The sequence below is a fragment of the Epargyreus clarus genome, unplaced genomic scaffold (assembly GCF_041222505.1).
Source record: "Epargyreus clarus isolate Ecla_fem2 unplaced genomic scaffold, WU_Ecla_fem_2.2 ptg000009l, whole genome shotgun sequence".
Lineage (NCBI taxonomy): Eukaryota > Metazoa > Arthropoda > Insecta > Lepidoptera > Hesperiidae > Epargyreus > Epargyreus clarus.
The window spans coordinates 13,454,382-13,481,135 of record NW_027332217.1 but is presented as its reverse complement, the minus strand read 5'-3'; the positions used below and the strand labels follow the sequence as shown (position 1 = coordinate 13,481,135).

At 36.5% G+C, this 26,754-nt stretch overlaps 1 protein-coding gene across 6 annotated transcripts in view; it reads left to right on the top strand.

The window, feature by feature from the left end:
- The window catches only part of Pif1A (PFTAIRE-interacting factor 1A), a 177,948-nt gene that overhangs the window by 141,935 nt on the left and 9,259 nt on the right, over window positions 1-26,754 (top strand). For 5 of the 6 annotated variants that reach the window (XM_073076788.1, XM_073076786.1, XM_073076790.1 and 2 more), the window contains 9 exons: window positions 8,735-8,803; window positions 9,622-9,699; window positions 12,827-13,021; window positions 23,138-23,530; window positions 23,759-24,280; window positions 24,358-24,464; window positions 24,954-25,086; window positions 25,369-25,473; window positions 25,769-25,935. In XM_073076788.1, the coding sequence (XP_072932889.1) occupies window positions 8,735-8,803; window positions 9,622-9,699; window positions 12,827-13,021; window positions 23,138-23,530; window positions 23,759-24,280; window positions 24,358-24,464; window positions 24,954-25,086; window positions 25,369-25,473; window positions 25,769-25,935 (1,769 nt within the window). The remainder of the gene's footprint in view (window positions 1-8,734; window positions 8,804-9,621; window positions 9,700-12,826; window positions 13,022-23,137; window positions 23,531-23,758; window positions 24,281-24,357; window positions 24,465-24,953; window positions 25,087-25,368; window positions 25,474-25,768; window positions 25,936-26,754) is intronic. The other variant, XM_073076787.1, reaches the window with a different exon arrangement.

Below are 26,754 nucleotides of genomic sequence, written 5' to 3'. Positions count from 1 at the left end.
TTGCATACAGTAGCAATACCTTAAATGAGGTAGGAAAATACTGAGGTTTTTTTTGTAAATTCAACACTTAAGGAGAGGTTAGTTAGTATTGAAAGTAAGGAGTCTGCTTTAAAAATATATTAACAAAGCTATATCTGTATGACTGACTAGAACTGATTGAAGACTCAGCCTAACTATGGAAGTAATGAGTTGATGACGAAGTAATTAAAATTATGACTTTAGATTTTTCTTCCGCTCCTGGGTGTTTATGTATTTATGTGTATCTAAAGCACACGTCATATAAAAATGCTTGGTTTAAAAGTATTTAAATGTACAAAGCGTTATATTTGAAATTCGTACTGTAATAACAACTAAAGGAATGGTGAATTTTTGGACAGATACATACATAATCAAAGCAGTAAACATGTGCCTATATCATATTTTTATATATACCTATAGTAAAGATTAATAATGAAGGTTTTAAAACCATAAGATACATAGAGGCCATAAGATATATAAAGAAGTAAACTCTAGGGATAAGAAAACCCGGACAAAGCTATCGAAAATGTAGCACCAACCTCAATACAGAGACTACAGAAATGTTCCACATTTCACAGCGACCCATCCCTCAGCCTGTCACAGTATCGCCTACATGAACGTTACAAATTGTGGTCACCCGCCAGTAGCATAAATCAGACTTCCTACTAAACTAAACAACGCTGGGAACTGGGGCAAGTGAGAGACTGGAGTAGAGCAACGCCGGCTGGACGCAAGGACAGATTGGATAGGGCTTTCGTATCAACGTTTCAATTACAATTGATTATATCGTAAAATTGTGCGCTTTATTGCATGCGGTATTGTTTTGTGATGGTAATAAGTAATATTAAAGCAACGCCTGCGGTTAAAAGTTGTGGTAATCTAGTTGCCGTTCATGGATCTTAGTAATTTGTCATTCACAGTTGGATCGATTGTAGCAATTGGGTCAGGATGCTATTGAAGACAATAGCTCTCAAATTGTCCACCTCCAGGTATCGGGAGCGCCAAAGTTTAAATATTGGGCACCTCTTATTTTTAAAATTATTACTTAATTAGCTTTTACTTTTACCTGCCTAATCTGAAGTCTACCCGCTGCATCTGCTCTTGAAGAGCGTGGCGAACTATGACCTGATGGTAAATAAGGGAAGTGAGTCTAGAAAATCCGATACCACATTAGGTTGTGAACATTAATATGAATTGTATACACAACCCTATTTGAGACACCAGTCGCTTTCGTAACAATTGTGCATGGTATAGCTGACCAATCCTGACAGATTAGTTGGCGAGCGGTGGTTCGGTTAGTATGCGACGACAGTAATGACAATTACCGCGGGTGTTATGACGCGGCGTGGGTGTTCGGACAAGTTGCAGTTTCTAATTGCTTGTATGTATTTTGTAATGTTTTGGCTGCAAAGTCTTGTAAAATTTAAGGTGCTCTTCGAATCACTGAAATGTATGAACAATTGTCACTAGACTTCGCATGTAAGGAACGATTATTTTCGCCTATGTAGATGAAGGTACATCAATGTATCAACTGGATTGCATTACTACTTCAATCATTACTTCGGAATTATTGCTTTTATTTGCTCTTTATTTAATGCTCTTCATATATCCACGTACTTTTATATATCATTGTGCACAAACCAATAATATCGCGGCTTCAAACCATTGGTGCATATACGTAATAGCCTTACTTTTCAGAAGACAGAAAAACTAAATAACCTTTCTTTACGTTCAAAAGTTTTTCATTGTATTCTTAAAAACCTCTTCACTTGGCTATGGGTATGGTAACTTAGAAAAGAATTGTTCTAAAGTCACAAATTTAACTGTATATTTCACTGACATGTATTTGATGAATCATTTGAACCATTTCTAGGAAAGACGCTAATCTCCTACTTGGCTACGTGTTTCTGATAGCAGTAGATAACTTTGAGAACACTGCAACTTATCATTTATCTATCATTATTTATTATTTATTTATTATTATTATTTATTTATCATTTTACCACCTTTTACCTACGACATGGACGAAAAGCGAATGCTCCTTATAGTTTGGCAGCCCAAGAGATGATTTCGGGAGTGTCTCGAGCGCGGCAGACTAAGTTATGGGAGATACCTTACACCCTGTAGAGTATCCTAAGTCATAAATGAGCTTTCTATATCGGGTGGTTTGCACAGGGGAGCCCGTCAGATTAGTAAAAAAATAGATCACTGGACAGACTCGAGCGATAATATATGAGCTTTTCTTAATTTGTACACAGTCGTATAGGTCCCAATGACGCTCGAGTTTGAACATATTTAGCATCGTCGGCTCCCCTACAATTACATTCGCATTCTAGCACACCACACGGCCAATCTGACACATCATCTGTAATTTACCGGCGCCATAAACGGTTTATTAATATTTACTACTTCTGTAAACGAACATAAACTAACCCGAAGGTTATAAAACCATTTAATAACACGAGATTAGTCGGTATTCGATTTAGGGCAGATAACTTCCGTGATGACCCTAGATAACTTTCTATCGACTTTCGCTAATGGAGTGCCTACTGATTAACAATGAGGAATTAACCATTTCTTGTTGCCATGACAATAGGGATGTTATGAACATATTCGGATCTTGATATCGATACGCGTTTATTGAAAATATTTCGGATTACCTATTCGATAGTGTCGGATTATCAGTATATTACAGCAGATTCAGATAGGTTCGGTCACGGATGTTAGATTTTTAAATAATTGTAAAGTAAAGAACATAAAAATACGGTTTTTACGGTGGTAGAACCCTTTGTGGTTCGACTCCGGCGGCACCACCTCCACACCTATTTCGGCCTAATAGCAGCAGTGTTAAGCGCTGCTGTGTTACGTTTTGAAGGGTGTGGTAAGGGAGACATACTTTTCCGAGGTACATACTTTTCAGGTGGACTACATGCTCATCTGCTACTCCTATATTACAAAAAAAGACGTAATCATTTGCTATTAATTGTAAAATAACTGAATAGCATTAGCTTTTATAATGATATGTCATTGTCAGTCCACCCTAATCCGAAATTATTTGACATCATCGGTCTCAGATATAGTTTTATTTTGGATATCCGATAGTTTCGGTTACAGTTACGAAGCTCTGTTACATCCCTATTCGAGACTAAGACATTAAGGTTCCTTTGTTAGTTCCGTTACATCACAATATTGCTGTTGTTACTTGTCTGGATGGCCGGCTTTATATAATTACTGGGTAAAACTGCTGACAGCTTACAGTGCTGCTTTATTGTGACATTGTGTTTAAAGCACAGGTTTTAAGAGTAAATCGAACCAAGTAGAGAGAATCGTCATCATTTTTAACTAACCTAATACTATCTTACTGCTGAGCATGGTTTTTGTTCTTAAAACACAAATGTTTAAATTACTTTTTACTGCGGTAGCCAAGTGCGGATTAGTATTATTTATATAATATTTTCTCAAAAATAAATGAATTTGATTTTACTATAAATTGATCTGCGCCCCTTTTTGCCTATCCGTGGTTGTCACTCGGAAAGATTCGTGTGCTAATCAGGGGGCTCCTATCTCGAGCTGAGCACTTAAACATTCTGATTAGACGACACACATCACTCGGAACTCCTTTATATAAGCAAATAATACCTTTTTAGGAGGACTCCAGGATCTCCAAAGGAACGCAACCGGAGTCCTCTTGGCGCGTTGCCCCGTCTGAGGCTGCGCCCAGATCATTACGAAGCTCGCCACTCCGCGTGAAGCGTACGACGGTATGAGGTCACACATACTATCGTTCTTCCCGGGGTCGCTAGCCGGGCGATTAGAGCTCCCACTCCACCACTTCACACAACTCCGAAAGCCCCCTTTCACACCAAAGGTGCAACTTCGGTTTGAAACGGACCTCAACTGAAATGTACACCAATAGGTTATCACTGCTTTCATCAACAAACACCATTATCACATTTTAAGCATAGCCATGCTTACGAAACGTATTTATTACTTCGTGCCTCTACCTTACTATTTCACTTGTTCTGAATAATTTCAGATAAAGGCGATGTAAACGAACCTAGAATTGCAAGTGCATTGCGAGATCTGTTCCAACATTGCGAAATGTACAGTGTACAAGATGTTAGTGTCCTTAATGAGACAGATACAGACATCCTTGTTGAAGACTAGTATTGCCCCGCGGTTTCAGTCGTCTTTACAATAAAAAAAAATTAATCGCTTTCTACACTCACACCTCCACACTAAGGTTCCATATGTCGTGGGTGCCAGGGACACACACATAGACAAATACACAAATACTCAGACCATCATTTCATTAATCATTTAGATATCTGTCTGGCCGGGGATCGAACCCTGAACCCTCTGCGCGTCAGACCGGTATAGTGACCGCTTCGCTACGCAGGTCGTCATTATTAAACATGACATACATATATTTCGAAATATTTAACCTTCAACACTTTTAACAGTGGCAGCGTGGGGTACATATAGTGGGTAGAGTTCATTATTACACGCGGAATCCTTATATGTACCTATATTTTCTAAAAATAAAAGTACAATTTCGCATTGTAAGAGGAGACCTTCGCCCAGCTGCAGTAAGACAGTACTGGGTTAATGATACTAAAAGTTACTCTAAGTTGCACCGTACGGCATAAGCTATCTGCCAGAGAAGATCTCATTAAAATTGGTCCAGCCGTTTCTGTGATAACAAACACGGAGACAAAAATTATAGTTACTGCTTTTTGCTGTAAGTACCGTTCACCGTCATATACCTTTGTGGCGACCTCCCGCTACTCGACAAGAAATGGCGCCACGAGTATTCTGAATCACGCTATCGAAGTTTTGTAAATATCTGGCATATATACAAGTTCCGAACTGAGACTGTCGGAGCACGGCCGCTCCCCGGGCATGATCACCTAGCCCGGCGGGAGATCTCCCTTTGCCAAACCTTCATATGCATTTAGTTAAAGGCAATTTGGACACAACAAACAGACGCTGCAATTTCATTTATTTGTATCCATAGATTAATTTGATTGCCAGGTCTCGTATTTGCTCCAAATTCCCTGAATTTTGTTGGCATCTAAAGTGCTACCTGATGTGAATTAGAAGTTTCATCTGATCGGTGTTGGCATTCGGATAGGCACGAACTTTCACTGGTCTATTGTTTGAGAGGTGCCTTAGTATCGGGATTAGGTAATAGACTTCGATATTATTAAGTAATTTAAGTTTAAATAAAAGAGTGAAGTTGGTTAAAAAAGGAAGTCTTTGAGAGTGGAATATTACCCTGTACCTATCTATAGTCATCTGTTATGAATAAAACAATCCATTGAATGTTTGTATACTGAAGATCGAATTTTAACAAAAAATTAAAACTTGATAATTTGTAGTAAAATTATCAAATTTCGATTTCTTGGTAGGCATTGGATAGATTGGTTATTAATAACGAGCTTAAAACTGCGTAACTTATCTATCGACAATGTGAGTAGTTTATATTATTTAGTTTTATTATTTACACATGAAAAAAATAATAAAATGTACTTATATAAATAAAAGTATTTATTTTGAAAAAAGCTGTTAGTTGGAAGGAGGAGGCCGGTGTAAGATAACATTAGATTAGTTATACATGCCACGATGTGATTATACCGGCCTTCATCTATAAACATCTTCTGTAGTAAGTAAAGCTTTTGTATCAGCTAGTACCTCGTTAAACAGTTCCAACATGATTATAATTATTGACTCTGTGCAAAATTACTTGCTTATTGAACACCTAACCCAAATAGTTCCAAAGCTGTGAAAGTTCACACCTACTGTGTTTATGGCGTATTGTGCCCAACAAGTTAGTTGACAAACCATCTTCGGTGTCTACCGTTATTCCCTTTCACCGTTAATGGTTGTCGCAATCATCGCTAATTTATACGGTTTTGGTTTCAAACACAATCAGAGGTTGATTTGGTGTCTTTTGGTTGTTTAAATAATGGTGTAAGACAAACATAGACAATAACAAGTCTGTAAAATGTGGTAAGAAATAATATTCAAAGATGAAATTATAACTTTGAACTACCTATGAATTAAGATGTAAATGAAATGAAATGAACCTTTGAGAGGTCACCATAGCGGCCTGACGCTCAGGGCGTCCCGGGTTCGATCCCCGGCCAGACAGATATCTAAATGATGAATTTAAATTTCTGTCTCTCAGTCTGGGTGTTTGTGTATTTGTCTATGTGTGTCCATGGCACCCACGACACAATCCTAGTGTGGGGCTGTGAGTGTAGAAAGCGTTTTTTTTATTTTTAAATAGATTAGACTATGTTGCTTTATGTTTCCCTAAATATTATTTCGCCATAAATTAAGCGGATGGACCCACACCTATTTCTGCTTAATAACTGCAGAGTGGTGAAACCTTTCGTGGTTCTACCTATACCTACTACAGATACACCGGTGCACCTATCCGAAACACCACCACACCTATATCTACATTATAACTACAGTGTTAAACGCAGGTGTTCTGGTTTGAAGAGTATGGTAAGAAACACTTAGGTATCAGGACTTACAACTTCGTTCTCAAAGATCATATCAATAATGCGATCCTATTTGGGGTATGGGGTAGATTTTTAATATTAAGTCTTGTCGGTCTAGGGTACCAATAGTGATCACTTACTATAAATAAGTGATTTGATAGTAATTATTTACCATGAGCATCTAAGTAATCGCTCAATGCTCGTTCGCTCAATTAAAAAAAAACACATTTATTCGAAGGTTACCACAAGTCTATCAATCTAGCTAATATTGGCGCAGGGTACCTAACCCACTTCAAAGCAAGTTAATACCCAAGTCACGATAATGCAACATTAGTGCCAACGGCTGCTGCAATCATTACGCTCAGCGAAACATCGCTTTGTTATGCCTCTTGACTATTGAAAGTTATAGTTGACCGCATCGTCCCTTGTTGGATAGTCAGCGAGAAGCGATAAGCGGTAAAAGAAAATATACTTACCGTCCGTCGCTCCTTCACGTTGTAAATGTTTCAACGAGTGCCATCACTAAATTAAAACCGAACGTGTCAAAAAATATCGCACTAAACTTTAAGTGTGATAAGTGCAATATAAACACAAAAAAAATCCGGACCCGAAAATATAAATCTTAATTAGTATTCTGCTTTGTAGGGTGTAGGAAAGAAGGGTAGTTTGTAGTCGTGTTCTGAGAAAACATTAGTCGCTGTACGAGTTAATCGCTTCTCGCGGACAGGGCGACAAGCGACAATAGAACAATAGACATAACGGAATAGAATAACTACTTAATCTTAAAGATATATCTTAAGTTTACTCGTTTCTCTTTGCTAGTTAAAATGACTCGGTTATAGGGTGGCAACCGACAATAAGGAAGTAAGACAGAGCCCTTAATAACACATAGCCACTTAACACGACCTTATCCGTCCGTCCGTCCATCTACTAGTCCGTCAACGGGTCTCCTTTCAGTGTGGTAAGGGTTTGGTCCATATACCCTCTACATTAGCCAAGTGTATTTTTTATAAGAATTAATAAGAATTCTCAGGCCTGTAAATGTCTTAACAATGTTTCCTTCATACCATTTAACCAAGTCATGATCATTTTTTATTAGATATACAGTTTTAAAATTTAGTTGTCTAGGATTCACACCTCGGACTTCTTGATAAAGAAACCCGAGTTTCAAACCTAAGATATCATCTGACTAACTTACGTCCGTTATTAATAATCAGTCTATTCACTGTTTTGCCAACCAAAGATCTACATTTACCAATTTATTCATACTAGATTTCAAATTTCCATTTTTAGTAGGAAAATAGAATAGAGTGATTAGTAATAACTTTCGTTCACGCACGTTTATCGCTTGTCAAAGCTACTCGCTTATCGCTGATAGGGTGACGAGCGACATGAGAACAAGACAGAGGAACAACTTATGGTCACATCTATCATTGTTACTGTATTGTCTGCGTATGTCTGTGACAGATGACTGAATGGCGTTTTGAAAAGACAAGGTTGATCATGATTGGCTTAGGACTTGTATTTTGTAGGTCAGGTACCTACCTACTGTTGTGGTTGTAAATTAAATATGTATTGTTAATTTTACAAATAATACAGGTATTGCGAAAATTAATCAAAGCTGAAGTAGATACTTGCTTGTGGAATGCCATAACAGTATATTTTCTAAGCCCATACCTTTTTGGACGAGAAAAACAAATACTCCTAAAATCTTCTTCTGTCTTTTTTGTTATTCAACGGAATTACTGTATCAATCATTATCAGAAATGTACAAAAATTTTATAGAAAGGTAGATAGAAAGGAGTCACAAATATTTTTGATTGAAATTTTCTTTCTTCCCACAAAAAAAAATGAGAATCCCTGCTCTGGACAATGGCGGCCATCACATGCATAAGATCGTACCAACTGGGTATAAAAATACTGTGTAGAAAACCCCATTGTTTTTTTAGATGATCATGTTCGTGTTACAATTCATGAATCACTTTATATTTATACTTTACGAGGTTACCATTAATGTCTACAAGGCTCACACTATATTTTACAATCATAAAATGCCCTGTAGTTCTACATTGATGCTTTCGAAAACACTTTACATATATTTCTTCTACGAAACGCCTTCTAAAAATAAATAACATTGTAACGTTCTCGTGCGTTTTGCTCTAAAGTTTTTCTCAGGCGTTACTAATTTCACTTTTTTGTTACAGGGAAAAGATAAAAGCAATCGAGAAGATCTGAAAACCGACATACAACACAGAAAAGAAACATTTTACAGGGTATGTTTATCATTTTGTTGATAATAATATTTTTTAATTATTCATAAATTAAATAAACAACTGGTTTCTATAAATCAATTAATTGAAACTTATTAACCATATCAATTCTATTTATCAAGATAACAATTAGTTGAAAATAATTAACATAACTTCGGAATTTCTGATTTACGGAAGCATTCATAAACATTTTAATAACGAATCACGCTTGGGGTTGCTCAACGTGAGACATCAAGTGAAACGTTGCAGAGATGTAAGAATTAACTAACTGTGCTACCTTATTACTTTACTGAGTACTTTAGACCAAAAAAATATCGACTTAACTTCTGGAACAAATTACTGATGCATACCAAATACTGCCGGTTTGAATAAACGAGAATCGATTTATGTAGTTGTGTAATATTTAAGTGAGTGCATAAAAATGTCTTTATGTGCTGTAATACAGAAGTGTTAAGCGCTGTCGTGTGCTGTGTTTGCTATTTAGTTACTTAGTTAAATAATGTTAGTCAAACGAGCTTGGTTCAATATAATTTAAAGGTAGAGCCCTTTGTGGTTCGACTCCGGCTGCACCACCGCCACACCTATTTCTGCCTCCTAGCAGTGTTCTGGTTTGAAGGGTATGGTAAGGGAGACATACTTTTCCGAGGCGTTCCAGCTTGGTCCTCAGAGGTAACGGCGCATCTGTGGCCGACCTCAGGCAGGAATATCTAATCCTATCTGGGGTCGATTACAGATGTCCGTGGGCTGCAGTAGTCCCTTACCATCAGGTGGAGAGCATGCTCGTCTGCTACTCCAATATTATAAAAAAAAATTGTCCACAGGAGGCACCGTCGGACGAAGACTCGGCGGTTTCCTCCGCGCCCGCCTCGCTGTCACCACAACCGCTCAACGACATGTGGGTGAGTGGAACCTTCATTGTTAAGTATTATCCCACTGCTGGGTACTGATATCCTCTAGGACCAGAAGGTCTGAGGTGGCCAAGTGCTGGTTTGTAAGCTTCACACGCTTTTTAGAACGTTGTTGAGAACTTTCCTAAGTTCGACTACAGTAGCATCTTAGTTTCTGTATTATAAAATATCCTCATTATATCACATATCAGACAATCACTGATATTATAATATATCACATTTAACTTAAAATATATTAAATATATATAAATATAAGTGTATTGAAGACCTAGAAACTTACGACTCTTATATACGAGTCGTTCCATCTTAGCTTTCAAATTTAGCAATAGATTTGTAGCCTATTGTGATTCCATTTTATTCGAGTAACCATCAGTACTTATAAAGCGCATGAATACGAAACAGCATAATGTTTGCTTTTAAAAAAATCTGACATTTATTCAATGTCAATCAAAGATTACAATAAAATATGATGTGGAAGAGTTCTAGAATTAATTAATTATAGAGACGAATGTCGGGTAGCCAACGTGCGTACATAATGGTAGAGTATAGTTCCCCGATAGAATAATTATCGTAGCGACAATGGGCCTCATTACTATCGCCAATGAAATGGATCCTTTCCTTCCTCTGTTCATAAGAATAGGTGTGACTGCAGCTTTCTTTTGTAAAGGTTATACAAGTTTAACACAATGATATCGATATTAAAGTTATTATGATAGAGCTTATCGATTTAAAAGCTATTCATGGTCAAAAACAAAACTATAATATCTGTATCTCTGATCAATTTTATAGATTAGTTTGATTAGGCCTATTGCTTTAAGCTACCTAGATTATTTTTTATTGTTTCTGTATGGGTTACATTTAATAAATAAATAAAATAAAAATCAACTATAAACAATTCTTATTATATAGTGCTTATTATGTACATTATTAAGTAATTAATTATTAATATTATTATTTACAGTGAAAATTTGAACAAAAGAACCAAAAGTAAATAATGGCTCGACTTGGCGGAGGCACTGCCGTGCCCCCAGATTTAAGCGTATTTACAAACGTTGCAGGCCTCGCCACTTTTGCGCTAGGCTTTTGCCCAGCAGTGGGACTTAAGAAGGGTATCAACCCTTTGACTAAATGAAGTAAAGTTATTCTATAATTGTGTATGTGCCTTTATTATAATATAAGTAAAGTTATGCATGTCTTGCGTGTCTCTAAATATTCCAATATTGACGTTTTCCTTTGCACACAACGCAAAGTGAATTGCAAATAATTGCAACTAAACCAAACCTACCGAAAAACTTAAGGTTGTTTAATCATAGTCACACACAATATTGAAGAAAGAATATTTAAATAAAATTATTTGTGTGTTTTTACTTTTGTGACTATGATTTTGCAAAGTTATGCATGGAGGAAAAAATCCGAAGAATTCGATGCTTGACAGTTCTCTATGACTTTTTAAAGGTGTGTGAAGTCTCAAACCTATTTACAGAAGACACTCTAGTAATAAACTTCTATAAGTTTATTAATTATAATCGAATAAAGAATTTTCATATCATCTCTTACCGTCAATCGGCCCTCGGAGTATCTATTTAAATATAAGCCTTCTTTACCTTATACGAATGCAAATTGCATACATGTAGATCCAGAGGCGTTGGTTGTGCATGTGCAAAACAACTTTACAATGATTGTACTCATTTATTATTCAAAAATCCTTGGTGGGCGTACGAATAACAACAAAGCAAAGTTTTTTTGCAATCAGATGAAAGGTTTGGTTTACATATATCCATGGTATTAGCCTAGCAGTTTGTAAAACGGAGATTAAATATGGAGGTCCAAAGTTCAAATCCCAGGCCTTACCTTTCCTTGACCTTTGATGTTTAAAGTTATGAGCGTTTTACAAATTAATTATCACTTGCTTTAACAGTAAAAAAAACATCGTAAGGGCCCTACACGTTCATAAATTCCTAAAAATAAGTCACACGTGCGTAGATGAACAAATATTAAAAGATCTTACTTATCCAGCGTCATTGAATAATCCACTCACTCTGAAAGTAGACCCGTGCCCAACACTGGCACAGTAATAAGGAATATCTTACGCCGTTTCTTCATAACGAAACACCTTTTTCATAATAGAGGAGTAGCAGACGATCATGCAGTCCATCTAATTCCTATCTAAGGTCGACCACAGATGCGCCGCTACCCCTGAGGACTAAGCTGGAACGCCTCGGAAAAATATGTCTCCACTACCACACACTGCAAACCAGAACACAGCAGCGCTTAACACTTGTTATTAGGCAGAAATAGGTGTGGTGGTGGTGCCGCTGGAGTGGAACCACAAAGGGTTCTACCACCTTCAAACGATTGAATGACGACATCTATGGTGCATTGTATATGAAGATGGCACCACTTACCATGGAATTCGGATCTGGCCTTGAGGCCTAGTATAGTTCACAACTAAATGCCACAGTTTCGCAATATAAACACGTTGTCACCTACTAAACTATTGGCGCTAGTATTGCGTCACTTCGAAGGAGTTTCATTGTTATGTAGGGCGACCAAGCGTTATATGGAGTAAAGTAGGACATGTTTACTTAAAGCTTATATTTAAGCTTTTAGTAATGCTTTCTTAATAATGATTGCAAACGTTTAACTCAAGTAATAAGTCGTAACAATTTGTAAATAACGTGTAATATAATTTCGGATTTTAATAAATTATAAAATTTTGATTTAAAAGTCAGTCACTATCTGATTTACGAAAAATGCACCCCTAAAACGGGTGGATCTTTTTTTAAACTATAATTAAATTTTATCTTTATTCTAAACACTAACAACGTATTTTTGAAAAGGCTTGATTGGATATGAAATTTTCAACAGTTCCTTATATAAGTTATCAGAACATCTTTCACCTCTTTATTGAAGTCGGTTGAAAATAATTAAACAAGAGGTTTATCAATTTATTATATTTTTGGGCATAAATACTTCTAATATCAACTATGTACTTTGATTTATTTCTTTGTACTACAAACTATGTACTTTTATTATAACCCATCCCCAGGGGCATAAAGGCTTGTAATCACAACTACATTTATTTGTTTTTGTTGAAAAATATTTCATTAATCCCCAGGAGTATCCCCATCATCCAAAACTAACGGCCGCCCTCTCCCCCCAGTCGTGCGGGCAGTGCCGGAGCGCGGGCGAGCGCGCGGCGGCGGCGGCGCGCGAGTGCACGCGGCTCGCGGACGCGCTGCGCGACGCTCGCGACCAACTCGAGCTGATGGAGTTCCGTTTGTTGGAGCTCGAGGACGCGGGCGCTGATAAGGTTGGTCGGGAGTGGTGTTAATGTTGTTTGTGGATATTAAGTGCGAGTTTAGGTTTTGTTTCGAACGAGAAATAAGTGAAATGTAAAGTTTGAAGTGTCGCGTAAATTTCGGTTCAATTAACTTTTTGGCTAGTATTGACTATTCCATCCGATATTATAGAATTGGATTTGGAGAAACTGAGAAGTTTTGTGTAAAAACAGAAGAGTTTTAATGATCAGTGTGTCAATTTTTGTGGAATATGCTGTGAAATAGTGTTACTTTTTGAGGAAAATTTGGCTACAACTATCACCAATTTTGTACAAAGAATTACCTAATATCGCATACGATAAAGTAAAGATTTATTAGTATCGAGTATTTTCTACGTTCACGGATATAACGACAGTAGCCAGAGAATTCAAATAGAAATATAATGAATTCTTCTAAAATGTCGCGGAAAGTTTAGCTACAACGAAAGTTTGTATACAGAAATTCTTGAATGTTGGCGGGAGTTTTGGCTACAACTTGAGGTCGAATAATTAACACTGATTAATTAATTCTTACGTCGCGGAAACTCTACAACCGCCGTCAAGACAAATTTAGTGTTCATTAGTTACTTTGAATGCTGGCCATAGATATTAGATGCTGGCAGCAACTTCGGCTACAACTAAAAATTAAGTTCAGCTTAAGACGAGAATCGAATGATTACTGATTTCGTAGTTCGTGGAAATGTTTACTATAGCTCAGTATACAAATTCTGCGGTTATTCGTATACATATTTAGTGTGGCATTTTGTGTCAACTTAAGTATTGTGCTAGTGGATAATAACAACAATCCGATAAAAAAAATATTAAATAATGATTTATCATCTGTCCTAGATCGGAGTTTTGGCTGTAACCAGAGATTAACTTGTGCATTTTTATGCTCTTCGCAGGAATAAAGATAAAAACCCGAGATGGGAGTTCTCGTAACTAGAGTATTAAGTATTTTTGGAGTGTCTTTCGCGGGAATTTTAACTATAACCTGAGACGTATGTTTGTGTATTGAATTTCTAAAACAGTCATCCGAATAAGAAACATCCTTTTTTCCGGAAGCGGTTCGAAATGAGCGGTAAATTCCATATTTGAATGTAGTAAGGCGATTCGACAAAATGAAAATATAAATTACTTTCCTAGTTTAAAGTGGTATAATGTTTAATAGTTAATTTTTAACAACTTTGATAGGCAAGTCACTGTCCCTTAAAATGCTAAGTCAAACCTGAGAAAACCTCATTTTCTATTTTACAAAATCATTACTTTTGCTCTACCTACTCTACATATATTAGGAAAGACAAAAAACAACAGATCAATTCCCAGGTATCAGATTTTTTTCCCAAACCAACACTCAAGAAAACACTCAACATTCCAATATTCCATTTAAGTATAAGTTGCAGCTAAAATTTATACGACAATATAATTAATCTAGCGGGAAAAGTGTGTCGGTGAAAATACGCATAATGTATTATGATGTAAATTACGTACGTTATAAATGCAAATAATACACGATTAGGAGGTGATAATTCTAATGTTGAAGAACTTTATTCAAATATTCAAATCGGGGAAGAACTTATTCGAATAGTGTGCCCATTCGGTTTTGAGGCGGTCGAGTGATAGGACTTGGTGAAACTTCGTGGCTATTAAATGATTTTGTGAATCAAAATAATTGAATATGGATTACGAGGTTACGGTCAAGGAAAAGGAGGTTCCTGAAAAGGTGGGTGTTTGTTTTATTATTTTATCTAATTTTGTCAAGGTCGTGTGAATCAATACAGATAATAAACTATGTTTGTGTGCCACGATAATAACTATGTTTACGTTATCTGTGAGGCAGGTTTTTAAGTACGTAGTAAGCAGTTCTTACATTTATGGTAGGTCCATTTATTTTTAGTTTGTCGTGATGACCTTGATTCACATGCTACCTTTTGATCGAAGGATGCAACAAAAGCTCCTGATTTGTATATGTGTGCATATACAAATCGGGAACTTTTGAGATGAAGCATTTTTAAATTGGCTTATGTTTAAGTACCTACTCTGTCTTTGTACCTACTCTGTTGAGCTTACTTATCGAACTCTACAAATATTTTTCTAATTTAATTTATTATTACTATTATCATTATTATGATTTTTCCTACTCTCTCTTTTGAGTTTATTTGATAGACTCTACGCAATGAATAGGTATGTACTTTAAATTCAGTTTGGTTTCTGAACTCTACAACTCTACGATTTCTCTACGCACTACAACTACTTAATCGTACAGCCATACATACCAATGTATATTCCCGGAAAACTGCTAGTCCGCTCTGAATATACAAATGATTCGCGTCGCCATGGCAAATTGTATGACTACACCTGCTCGCAACAACTTCAGAGCGGACTAGCAGCTTAGCGCGGACCATACCTTCAAGTATTGTGTTTTGTACATAGTAGCAATAGATATACATAAGTATATACAAACAATTTACCTTATTTATCAAAACCATCAGCCACCTAGTTCTGTTTGCCCAATCGAGCCAGAACCATATATGACATTTAGACTGAGTTCGTGGGTTGAGAGCCCATATTCAGATCTTAATAGCCGCTTACTTATTAAATAAAGTTGTTAGATATATCTCTGCCACGTGACGTGTGCCATTCTAGACCTATTTTTGAGTATTATGCTGACCGTATCGGTCTGACACGCAGTTTCTGGGTTCGATTCTCAGTCAAACGTCGGTGATGATTAGGGTCTTGCTTTGATTCTAGGTGTCTACATTTGTCTTCATGTTTGCCTATGATAGACACAGATAACCCTAACGGTACCTAAATACATTAAATCGATCGTTGACCGTTGTCATCGATTGACTCTAATGGACTGCGATCGATTGATGTGGAGAACTTTAGCTATTCGACGCATACGAGTCTATAAAACATCGATAGATCGACGATTGTACCACGGATGATCGAGTCCACAGTACGATTGGCCCTTTACTAATTCATATTTCGAACTCTACTTAAAAAAACCTCTTCCTATCTTTAACCTAAAGATTTATCATAAGACGAGTTTCTCATCAAAAGTTCACATTTTGTATTGCCTAATTAACGAGACACGAATACATTAATCTAATATGTTTGTTTGTGGGTAACAGGCGCCGATCAGACGGTTAGTCTTGATACGTGTCTGCATGAGTGAAGCTCACGACGCCTCGCGGCTTGAGAATCGTAACCGATCTACAAAGTTAAGCAATGTAGGCCGCAGTCGGGGATTGGATGGGTGACTAGTGGTTAAATATGCATGCTTCCGTTCTTGAGGGCACGTTGTTGTCGGGCCTTTGGATACTAGTTGTTGTGTAAGTCAGATCTTGTCCAAGACCTAAAGAACGGTTTGGAAACAAACCGACATAGGTTAACCATGAAACCTTGCCTCCCCCAATTCGCATTGTAACAGCGCGTAGTACGCTACATATGTATAGTTATAATGAGCAAAAGTTTGGGGTTTTAGGTGAAGCAGACATGTTCTTGGGCGAGAAAGGAAAAAAATCTGATTTTTTATTTTTCGCCAATACATTTCTGTGACCAATAAAGTTCACCTTCTTTTGCCTGCCTTGACTGCAGCTTTTAGACCCTGCCCTTAACGTAGTTACGCCCATGTCTACCGGCTACAGGTATAGTGCTACAGGTACCGGCGACACATAGCCAATAATGGGACTTAAAAGTTTGCAGATAGTTACGTCTGACACGAAAAAAATTCGTGAAGTTTTATAGATCCTGACGCTTCATAATATGGAGACATGTATAGAAGTTTATTCATGAGAATAAAATAAACAGTTACTTTTAAGTAGCTACGTAATTACTTTGCCGAACCATCCTTCGCGCCACGTACGGTAGTATACAGGAAGCGATGTGGCATATTATTATGTCTGACAGCCAATGCTGGCTGCTGTTAGGAATTGGTTTTGGATATTCAGCCCACGGAGAATCTGATACACGCGTGGCCTTATATGGAGACGCCTATAGACATAATTTGTTCCAAGTTTTTTTGGTATTTTGTTATTTATAAAAAGAAACATACTTGGGTATCTTGTATATTTTTTAAATAACATTATTTGATTTAGTTTAAATGTAAGAAATGAAATTGTATTCAGTTAAATCATGCATTGATGATGATCAAAGCGCAAATCAGTTCCTCAACTTTGTTCCCCGGCCCACTATTGTTCTTGTGATCGACATAGTTCTGATATTGAGATCCGGGTTCGATATCCAGTCATGATCTGAAGGTAATATTTGAATTTAGATGACCACCCTGGATCCGTGTGTTTGTATGTGTCTTTGTGTGTGATGTCACTAACGATACATGGAATCGAAGTATGGAATTATAACAAAGTGTCGTATAGCGTAGAAAATGTGTCGCCGCCAAGTCGAGCAATAAATTTTAATATACCTATTTGAAAATACGTCAATAAAAATGTGTTTTGTTCACGTCTCACACTTACTAATAATTTTGCTATAAGTATGCTAAGATAACTATCTATACAAACTTTACTTAGACAGATATCTCTACACAAACAAATTATATTCAAGTTCACAACAAATAAATACACTTAAACGATAAATATTACGAGCAAGGATAACACCGCACTTCACATTTCTAACACAAGTACTGCCTGAGACGAAAAAGTGGAAGATAAAGTCCTCTGGAACATTTGATTTAAGCGCCACTTGAAATTTATCAAATTACAAAATTAATCTAGTTTTTATGTCACGTTAAATTTTATTTGACGAAAAATAAAACACTAAAATTTTCAATTTTGCAAAAAGTAATTGATCGAACGTTACTACTCATCCAAGATTGTGCTTTGTGCAAAATACAATAGGCAAGACTTGCGTCCGTTATCAATAATCAATCTAACCAATGTTTTGCCTACTAAAGATTATTTAACAATTTCTTCATACTAGAGTTTGTCAAATTTCGATCTTTGGAAGACATTGGATTAGATTGAATATTAATAACAGGCGTTAGTAATTGTTTTTATGTATTCTTTCTCTACTTCTTGAGTTTCTTGAGCTTCCCAGATGCTTTCTTAATTCTTTTTTTTTAGTATCAGTAAGTGTGTGTGAATTTGTGCTTTGTTGCTCGAAAGTCTATCTTTTTTAATCTGAGATCACAGCCAGTTATGCACAGTACATTACACCAGGTCACAACTAATAGTTCTTAATACATTGTAAAAAGGTTGAAAGTTGCAAAGACCGCGTGTTGTCGTGACATACACGTTTATAGCATGACAGACTACTTCCTGCACCGACCCTACTTGGAGCAATTACATCAATGGCTTGCATACTGCATGCATTGCTAACATATATTGTTATACGTAACCTACCCTTTGTTATTGATTTATGAATCATAAATAAAAGTGCTCTGAGTGTTTTTTATAAGATTGAAATAGCTTACTAGAATATAGTACACTTGATGGTAAATGGTGACTGCCGCACATATAGGTCACGGGATCTACGGTAGAAATATATTTAATATAATATAATATTAAATATATTTCAAGGTGGTAGAACCCCCCTTTGTGGTTCGACTCCGGCGGCACCACCGCCACACTTATTTCTACCTAATAACAGCAGTGTTACGCGCTGCTGTGTTCCGGTTTGAAGGGTGTGGTAAGGGAGACAGACTTTTCCGAGGCGTTCCAGCTTAGTCCTCAGGGGTAGTGGCGCATCTGTGGCCGACCTCAGGTAGGAATATCTAAACCTATCTGAGGTTGATTACAGATGCCCCTGGGCGGCAGTAGCCATTTACCATCAGGTGGACTGCATGCTCGTCTGCTACTCCCATATTATAAAAAATTAAAAAAAAAAGTGTGGCAATGGTGACTCCGACGACCCCGGTCGAACCATACTGATTCTGCTACCTTTAGGATGGAAGCAGTTCTTTTGTTTCGTGTTTTGCGTATTTTACCCTGAATATATTTAAATCAAGATCTGGCAAGTTTTATTAGCTTTCCTAATGTTTGTCCTTATCCGCCGCATTCGCTTACTTGACTGTTCAAATACCACTTAGCAATTTTCAAGTTAAAACTCAAAATCAAAATAATTTTAACTTTCACTTGGCCCAAAAAAGAATGAAAATCCAAATTGCTTTTGTATATGTTACTCGCTCATACATTATAGAGAATGAATGAGACGCACATAGTAATACTGAAGTACATTGAATCAAGTTCTACTACCATTGCCTTTCGATTGTTATCACGCTAATTGCGCTTTGAAAGAAAAACAATGAGTCAAAGGTTATGTAAAAGCACGTTGTGGAAAGGTCAGAGTACAGTGCGCCTAATCTAATACAGATTTAAATCCAAACTTACAGAAAGACAGCCTTGGGTCCTTTCATTTAGAGCAGCGGCTCTCAAACTTATGTTTGTCGCCCTTTTAGAATAAATTATTTTCTAGCGCCCCTCAAAAGTCTGCAAACAAAACCTATATTAATAATAGGTCTCTGAAATAAGTCTGCAATGAAAAGGTTCTATTTCCGCCCGAGAAAGAGGCCTCGCAAATCAGGCACCTAATTGGGCCTATTTGATAAAACACTAATCAATTATCGCCCCTAAACCGTTTTAACGCCCCTGATTTTCTTTGTCCCCTTCATAGCTATAGGCCTCTAGCGCTCACGTGAAGTTAATGCCCTTTGAGAACCTCTAATTTAGAGTTTTAGACGTAACGCAGTGGCCTTCTTGTCGTCATATATGTACATACGCGGCAATAGAACATAACAAGGCTATGAATATGAAATCGCACCTACTCATGTCAGGTTTTTAAACCGTGACATGATGTTTGTCGTCTCTGATTTAAGCCACTTGCACTACTGCGTACGATAAGCGAGTGTAACAGATTTTCTGGCAGCAGCCTATTCGGGCACTTTTTGCGAGACTTCTAAAAATTTTGATAAATTAGACGAAAATAAAAGTTTTTTTTTGTCATGTCATCATTCTAATTCCAATATGGCGGCCGCACCAATATGACGCACCAAATATTATATGTGCTCCCCATATCTTAATCAAATGAATGGGGTTTGATTTGTAAGACATAAAAAAACCTTTTTTAAATATAAAAAAGGTTATTTTATGTTCTACAATAGTCACTTAGCAATTATATACCTATTTATCGCTTACAGCTTCTTGTTTAAGTGTATCTTTTGTAATACTATCTTTTCATATTTTTCATTTTAGCTTACTGTCGTTTACCGTCGGCAGTAAGACAGAAATCTTAAACAATTAATAGAAATAAAGTAAATTAGAATTGTGTAGTTAGTTTGTTATGATAATAAACTACATAGTTAAACGGTGGACACTGGTTGTTTCATAAAGTGCATTATTTATGCAATGCGCTGTGACCTAGAGAATAATATTTACAGCCACATTCTTACAGATAGAATGTTGTGTAGCTAGTAGATGACAAGATTATCCTCATGTTTTTTTGTTGTGGAAGTAGGAAATGAACGGATAAGCTATTTTACCTATATAGTCTGCGATTCAAGGATATTTTAGACAAACCTCTTACAATTCTATGTACCTAAAATCAGTTGCAAATTCATTGTCAACCTATTATTTGTAATGTCGGTCTGCAAGTGTTAGAACGCTACGTAGTTCGACCCTTATTCCTATTTCTGCCTCAATTGGTGTGTAATGTTTTATGCTTTAAAGGGTGTTGTAAGAAAGGATAGACTTGTACGAGGCGTTCCGACTAAGTCCTCACTTTTAGGGATAGCGACGCATCCGTGGCCGACTTCAGATTGATCTCAAATCTATCTGGGATTAATAACAGAAGTCAAGCAGTGGTCATACCAGGTGGATGGTATGCCCCTTTGTTATTACTGTAATATAAAAAAACTTGTAAATTACTACATTTCTAGCAAACATAATATAAGTAAGAAGGGTATATCATGAGGTACCTTATACTTCCTTTGAAGTACAAATAAAATAGACACTTATAAACCCACAACTGGGCAAGATCCGTTCTACGTGACGGTCTGACGGATATTAACCGTTTATTTTATTACGCACCATATTTAAAACTGATGTCACCCACTCGTAACGCTATACGAATGTTAAATGTACAGTTTAAAGTTTAAATTCTTTGTCTTGTCAAGCTTAGGTTATTAATTAAAACTTAAAAAAAAAAAACACTACAAAGTAAAGGTAATAATTGAAATAAATGTTGGTTTAGTACATATTCCGTAACTCGGCGCTCAATATGCCTACATATTTCGGAGGACAACGTACACAGCGTGTCCAAATTACACCATGACAGCCATGAAACGGCTGACAGAACGTACGAAGGACATTTAAGCCTTTTTATGGCTTCCTTTAATTACTAGGCCGTGAGATATCTATACATATCTATGACTAACAAAAACAATAGATATTCATCGTTTAGAAAAGGATCGTCTCACTCTAGAGTAGGTATATTATGTGTTAAAAAATTGTAGTTCTAGGCAAGCTTTTCACAGCAATGATAACCTAGGTTTACAAATCACCCTCTCAATCTCAACCTCAGAACCTCAGACCCCTGTCTGAGGTTCGAATCCTAGACGCACCCTGATTTTTCCTTAATGTGTATATTAGAAGTTATAACTTGCATCGCACATTTGTGTGCGTGTTACCGTTCGAGTAATTTGTATAATTTGAGCATCAAACAAAAACTCAACATAAAAGACATGATTCGTAGTTTACAGATAAATGACGTTTCTTTGACGCGTTATTGATTTATTCAATTTATGAGCAACAGGTGATGTAACTGTAAAATGTTCTAAAGTTATGTTAGCTGACAACACAGTAATTACGGTCGTTTATTGCGGTTTCTTTAAGTGCTGAGAGTTTTCTTAACAATATGATTGATTTACAATGTTATAGCTACGTTAGAAATGTATTGAAACTTTTGAATGGTTTACTCTTTGAGTGACTGTTGTGTGTGATAAGACTGTTAAGAGACAATTAGTAAACGTGTGTGCTTGTATCGTGGTAACGTAATATTTACATAGATGGTGTATATTACTTTGACTAAATTGCTTCGTTAGATTAGTGTTAAAGAAGAATCTTTAGAAGTTGTCTATGGATTTAGTGAACACATAGAGAAATAAAATCGAAATAACAGGGATTAGGGAGAGAGGATATAAAGCGCATAAAGTTAGAGATAGGAAAGTGAAAGAAGAAATAAGGCACCTAAGAGCAGAAAGAGGGAATCGAGAGGGACAAGAGGAAAAACAAAAGGAGGAGAAAATTTTGTAATAGGATCCGAAAGTAAAATATAATGCCTAGAAGGATAAGAGGGCAGAATAAGATGATAGGAGATATAAGATGAACTAAAATGATAGGAGGGAGAGGGCTTAGGGAACAGAGAAAGATGAGAAAGGAAAACTGAAAGTAGAAGGAGGCCACCCACTGGCAGAATATGCAACTATGTAACAAAAATGTGTAACAACTAATAATATATTTATTCACAGATAAATTGATTTGACTTGAGTTGAAATTGTATTAGGTTTGCAAAATGTACCCTCTTTGAAGAACGTACATTTACAGTGACATGATTTGTACACACAAATTAATTATTGCTTGCAACAAGGACGTGATGGATAACGTTTGAAACTCCGAACCGTTTTTTCTACTCATTCTCGTAAGAATTAATTAACCTGTCGTGCCAATACGTATATTGCATGTGATTAGCGTTTCAATACGATGTCAGCATTGTTTTTGTGTTCCCAACATCTAGGACAAACAATAGAATGGCCATACACGTGCAATACTCATGAAAATATTGTTAGGTTTGCAACAGATGATTTTCACGGGCGATTTGATAAGGAAAATGTTACTTACTTGCTATGTAATGTATACAGAGACAGATATACTAGCAATTATTATAATTTCAGACTAGCAACTAGTTCTAAATTACTAATTAATTCTAAGAGATTAGCATTAAGAATATAAATTATATTTAATTTTATTGAATACACTTCAATTATTTTCACGGACACATACAGTTGTCTGTATAAATATTAGGATTGAATATTGAATCTCGTTCCATAATATCACTTGAATTATCTTTAAAACTTAACCTCTGTTTTATTTCCAGGGTGTCCGGGACAACTTAACGGATTCAGACTCCGGCTGCGTGTCCCCAGGCTCTCGAATAAAGGACTCAGCGTCTCCCGAACTCAAACGAATGGATTCCGGGTACAAATCACCCCACGCGCCGAGCAGCCCGTGCAACCCCCGACGGCATCTGACCACCCCGCACGACGATTTCAAAGAAGACTTCGCGAAAGCACAAGTACTAGCTGATATCTTGGATAGGAACTCAGAAACCAGTGATTCGTTAAAGAGTAATCCAGTGAAAGACCACTTGGAGCAGATGATCCTGAACGCCGCGTCTGCGGAAGACAGGACATGTCTGGAACAAGTGCTTATGTTGCTGTACAATTTCCAAGCGTTAAGCAGTTCGGTTAGCGAAGATGAATGCTACCAGGTAAGTCTATTTTCATGGTCCAATTAGTTTTATTTATTTGCCATTAAATGAATATTATTTAAAATGTTAATGCTATGCACAAACATCGACATCGACATTCGACCTTAAAATCTTCGTGGTCGACGTCAAGACAATCGAAAATGACAAATAAAAAGTGTCATTGTTATTGACCGTGTCTGACAAAATAACAATGGTTTGATATTCAACACAAATTTTCCGTATTTCCAGACAAAACCGAAAAGAATATGTGATCTAAGACTCAAATCCGAAACAGATATTCTATTGCACAAAACACAGAAAGCGATCGCAACCGTCACACCTTATCAGCAAAAGGGCTACAAATGTGAATCACTCGAAAGTCTATGTAGCGAAGAGAGGAAACCAAATAACATTTTGCAGGAGAGTGGCATCTTTGAGGGCATAGAGACAGAGTCTAAGAGCACTCAAACTGACGTCAACGACAGTTTCGAATGCACCGGTGAGCTCAACACCGAAATACAACGACTGAATAGTATAAGAGAGAAGTTAGAGAGACAAGGTGTTAGAAATAGGACGCTTAGTACGAAGGACGATGGTGAAGGATTAGAATGCAGTTGTGTTAAGTTGGGGAAGAAGCACAAACAGTATTACGAGAGGAGGCTCAAGTTCTTGGAGGGGAAGATATCGATATACGAAGCGGCGCAAGACGTCAAGGAGGCGAAGTTAGCGCAGAGATTGCAAAAGGAGTTTCTGCTTGAAAATCGAATACAAGTACGTTAAATAATTATTCAGATTTTTGTTTAAATATTGTCTTGTTACTTGGTTAAATATCGATGTTATCTTTTTAGGAGCTAGAATCGCAACTCACAGAACTTCAAGACAAGTACGAGAGGCTAGAAGAGGAATGTTGTGAATTGGAAGAAATCGAAAATGATACCCGTTTACATTGGCAGCAGTATGTACCAAACCTCATTATATCAAATTAACATTTAATCAACATATTTTATAGATTTTAAATGCGATAATGAAATGGTTAAATTTATTTAAAGTAGCATACGATAGCTTCATATATTTTATAAAATCAGCACTGATAATAACTGATTTGACGTATTATATTCCTTATAACAGTGACGTCATTTAAAGAATTTGATGATGAGGCGTAAAATACCAAATTGAAATTTAATTTATTCAACATTGATTCATATAGAACTCTTTTTGAACGTCAAACTACCACCGCTTCGGAAGGTATTTCGCTATGGAAAGTAAGCAGCGAAAGAAACTCCAACTTATTATTAAACTTAATCCACATGTTGCGAAAAACTTTCACGATTACCTTCAAATAAATCTGCTACCTGTTTCGAATTAATTACAGCATGTAGCCTGCAGTAACTACTTACCTTATTGTTTTCTTCTGTTCCAAAGAATACATGATTGGTTGTTTTAGGCTTGAGATGGACTATGAGCTTTGCACAGCGCAACTAAGAGACATGACGGAGCAAAGGGAATGTTCGAGGGCGCAGGCGGAGAGGCTGATTGCTGAGCTTAATAGTAGAGAGGCCGCGTTAAAAGCTAAAGAGGTATGAACTCTAAATAATAAATGATTTCATAGAATAATAGCTACGAATGGTTGAGAAAGTAACAATAAATAGAAAAAAATGAAAAAATACAAACGAACATAGAACATGCTTTTCGAAGAACAATGAAAATGATTTTAGTTATATAGTAAACAATTCATTCTTATAAAGGTTTTCATTTTCTATTCCTTCAAAATTTTAAGAAGCATCTGACAGTAGACAAAATTTTCAACAATGTGAAAAGACGAAAAAAAATAAATGTTAATCTTTCACGCTATATTTCAGAATGAAATCCTTGCAAGGCTTCATGGTTTGGAGAAGGCTGTACCGGCTCTGATCGTGTGGAATGTTATGCAGGCTCTCGGGGGACAGTTTTCAGCAGGAGGACAGGTAAATAGAAAACAGATTACATACATTTTCTAAAATCATATTCTATTTTAGAAATCATTTTCCTTCAATTCTTTCCTATATAACTCTTATTTTTAAATTTTCAGAAAAAAAAACAAATATACAACATACGATGTTGTATATTTTGTTTTTTTCTCAATTTTATCTTTAATAACTTCTGATTTTAAATGTAACTTAAATTATACTTCAAAGAAATCGTCTAGACATCAATATCCTTTTATAATCTAAGTTAGGGAGCTTTTAAAATAAATAATACCTAATACAATGTAACTTCCAGCGTGTACTACTAACCCGGATGGGTCCATTCGGTCAAGATACGAAGTCAGCGATCGCTCACATCAGACAAGCGAAAAACAGTGGAGGATGTAATGCCATAGTAGCTTGGAATGATATGAATGTGTCCCAAGCACCTAATGTGAGAGCTCTAGAACAGCAGGTTTCTAAGTAAGTATTACTTAGTTAGTAATGTTCCATGAGGCTTTGTTTATAATATAGGAGTAGCAGACGAGTGTGCAGTCCACTTGATGGTAAGCTACTGCCGCCCATTGACATCTGCAACCAACCCCAGATAGGATTAGATATTCCTACCTGAGGTCGGCCACAGGATGCGCCGCGGTCTGAGTACTAAGCTGGAACGCCTCGGAATAGTCTGTCTCCCTTACCACACCCTTCAAACTGGAACACAGCAGTGTTTAACGCTGCTGTTATGAGGCAGAAATACGTGTGACGGTGGTGCCGCCGGAGTCAAACCACAAAGAGTTCTACCATCTTCAAGTGAAATTGTTCCTGTTGACCCAATAAGATAGTATTACGAAAATTTATACTTATACGTGAAAAATAATATATTTCCATTCGAAATAAAGTATCATTTAATTCGAAGTAACGTAACGAGTTATAATTGCTTGAACGGAGAGATAGGCTGATTGGCAGAATTATTTGTGAGGAAAAATGTTTAAGTAGTTTTTCTGAGGATTTAGAAAACAAGACGACTGAAAGATGCATGGGCTGAAATTGTAATCAGATTTCATACAATACATAACCTAATGGATATACTAGAGAATGATACACCATTAGTGAATTAGATTATGTTAGTGGAAAAATTATGCTGTGCTAGAGTGAACAGAAAAGCAAATTTTACTTCCAAATTTATTGTAGAGATTTCTGTTTTTAATTACGATAACAATAAGTAATACGTTTATAAATTACGTGGAACTGCTTCGTAACATTATATTATATAAATAGACAAGAAAGTTTAATTAACAT